We start from the raw sequence: 472 nt of genomic DNA on the forward strand, positions 1-472 counted from the left end.
GCTGTGCCGGGGTCCCCAGGGCCAGTGGCCCGTGCCGGAGGGAGGGGGACGGCAGGTGCCCGTGAGCCGCCGGGCCGTGGGCAGCGGGGCGGAGGCCGCCTCGGGGGCTGGCCTAGGCTCAGGGCCAGGCTGCCACTTGCACCCCAAGGCCCCTTTCGCCCACACTGCCGCCCCCTCGCCAGCGTGCCAGGACCTCTGCCGGCGGCCGGGCGCTGCTCTGCCGCCCTCGCCCGCCCTCGCCACCTCGCCCGCGGCTTACCCACGTGCTCGCCAGACCAGGTCTTCTTGAGGGTGGGCAGCGCAGCGGGCGGGAGCCGGGGCGGCACGCTGCAGACCACTGGCCGCTGCTTGGAGCTGGGTCTGAAGGTGACCAGCTCCCCGGGCCCGGCAGCCTTGCTGGGCTCCGTCTGGCCGGGCTCCCGGGGGCTGAGCTCGACGGCGGCCGCGGCCTGGGTGTCCACGCCGACGCTCC

General features: G+C 77.3%; 1 protein-coding gene across 1 annotated transcript in view; it reads right to left on the minus strand.

The window, feature by feature from the left end:
• LOC105854586 overlaps positions 1-472 on the minus strand; it is a 54377-nt gene that overhangs the window by 2071 nt on the left and 51834 nt on the right. The window contains exon 11 of the mRNA XM_012734631.1: positions 260-449. Coding sequence (XP_012590085.1) covers positions 260-449 — 190 coding nt within the window. The remainder of the gene's footprint in view (positions 1-259; positions 450-472) is intronic.

Source organism: Condylura cristata, unplaced genomic scaffold (assembly GCF_000260355.1).
Source record: "Condylura cristata isolate star-nosed mole 26May11 unplaced genomic scaffold, ConCri1.0 scaffold00062, whole genome shotgun sequence".
Classification (NCBI taxonomy): domain Eukaryota; kingdom Metazoa; phylum Chordata; class Mammalia; order Eulipotyphla; family Talpidae; genus Condylura; species Condylura cristata.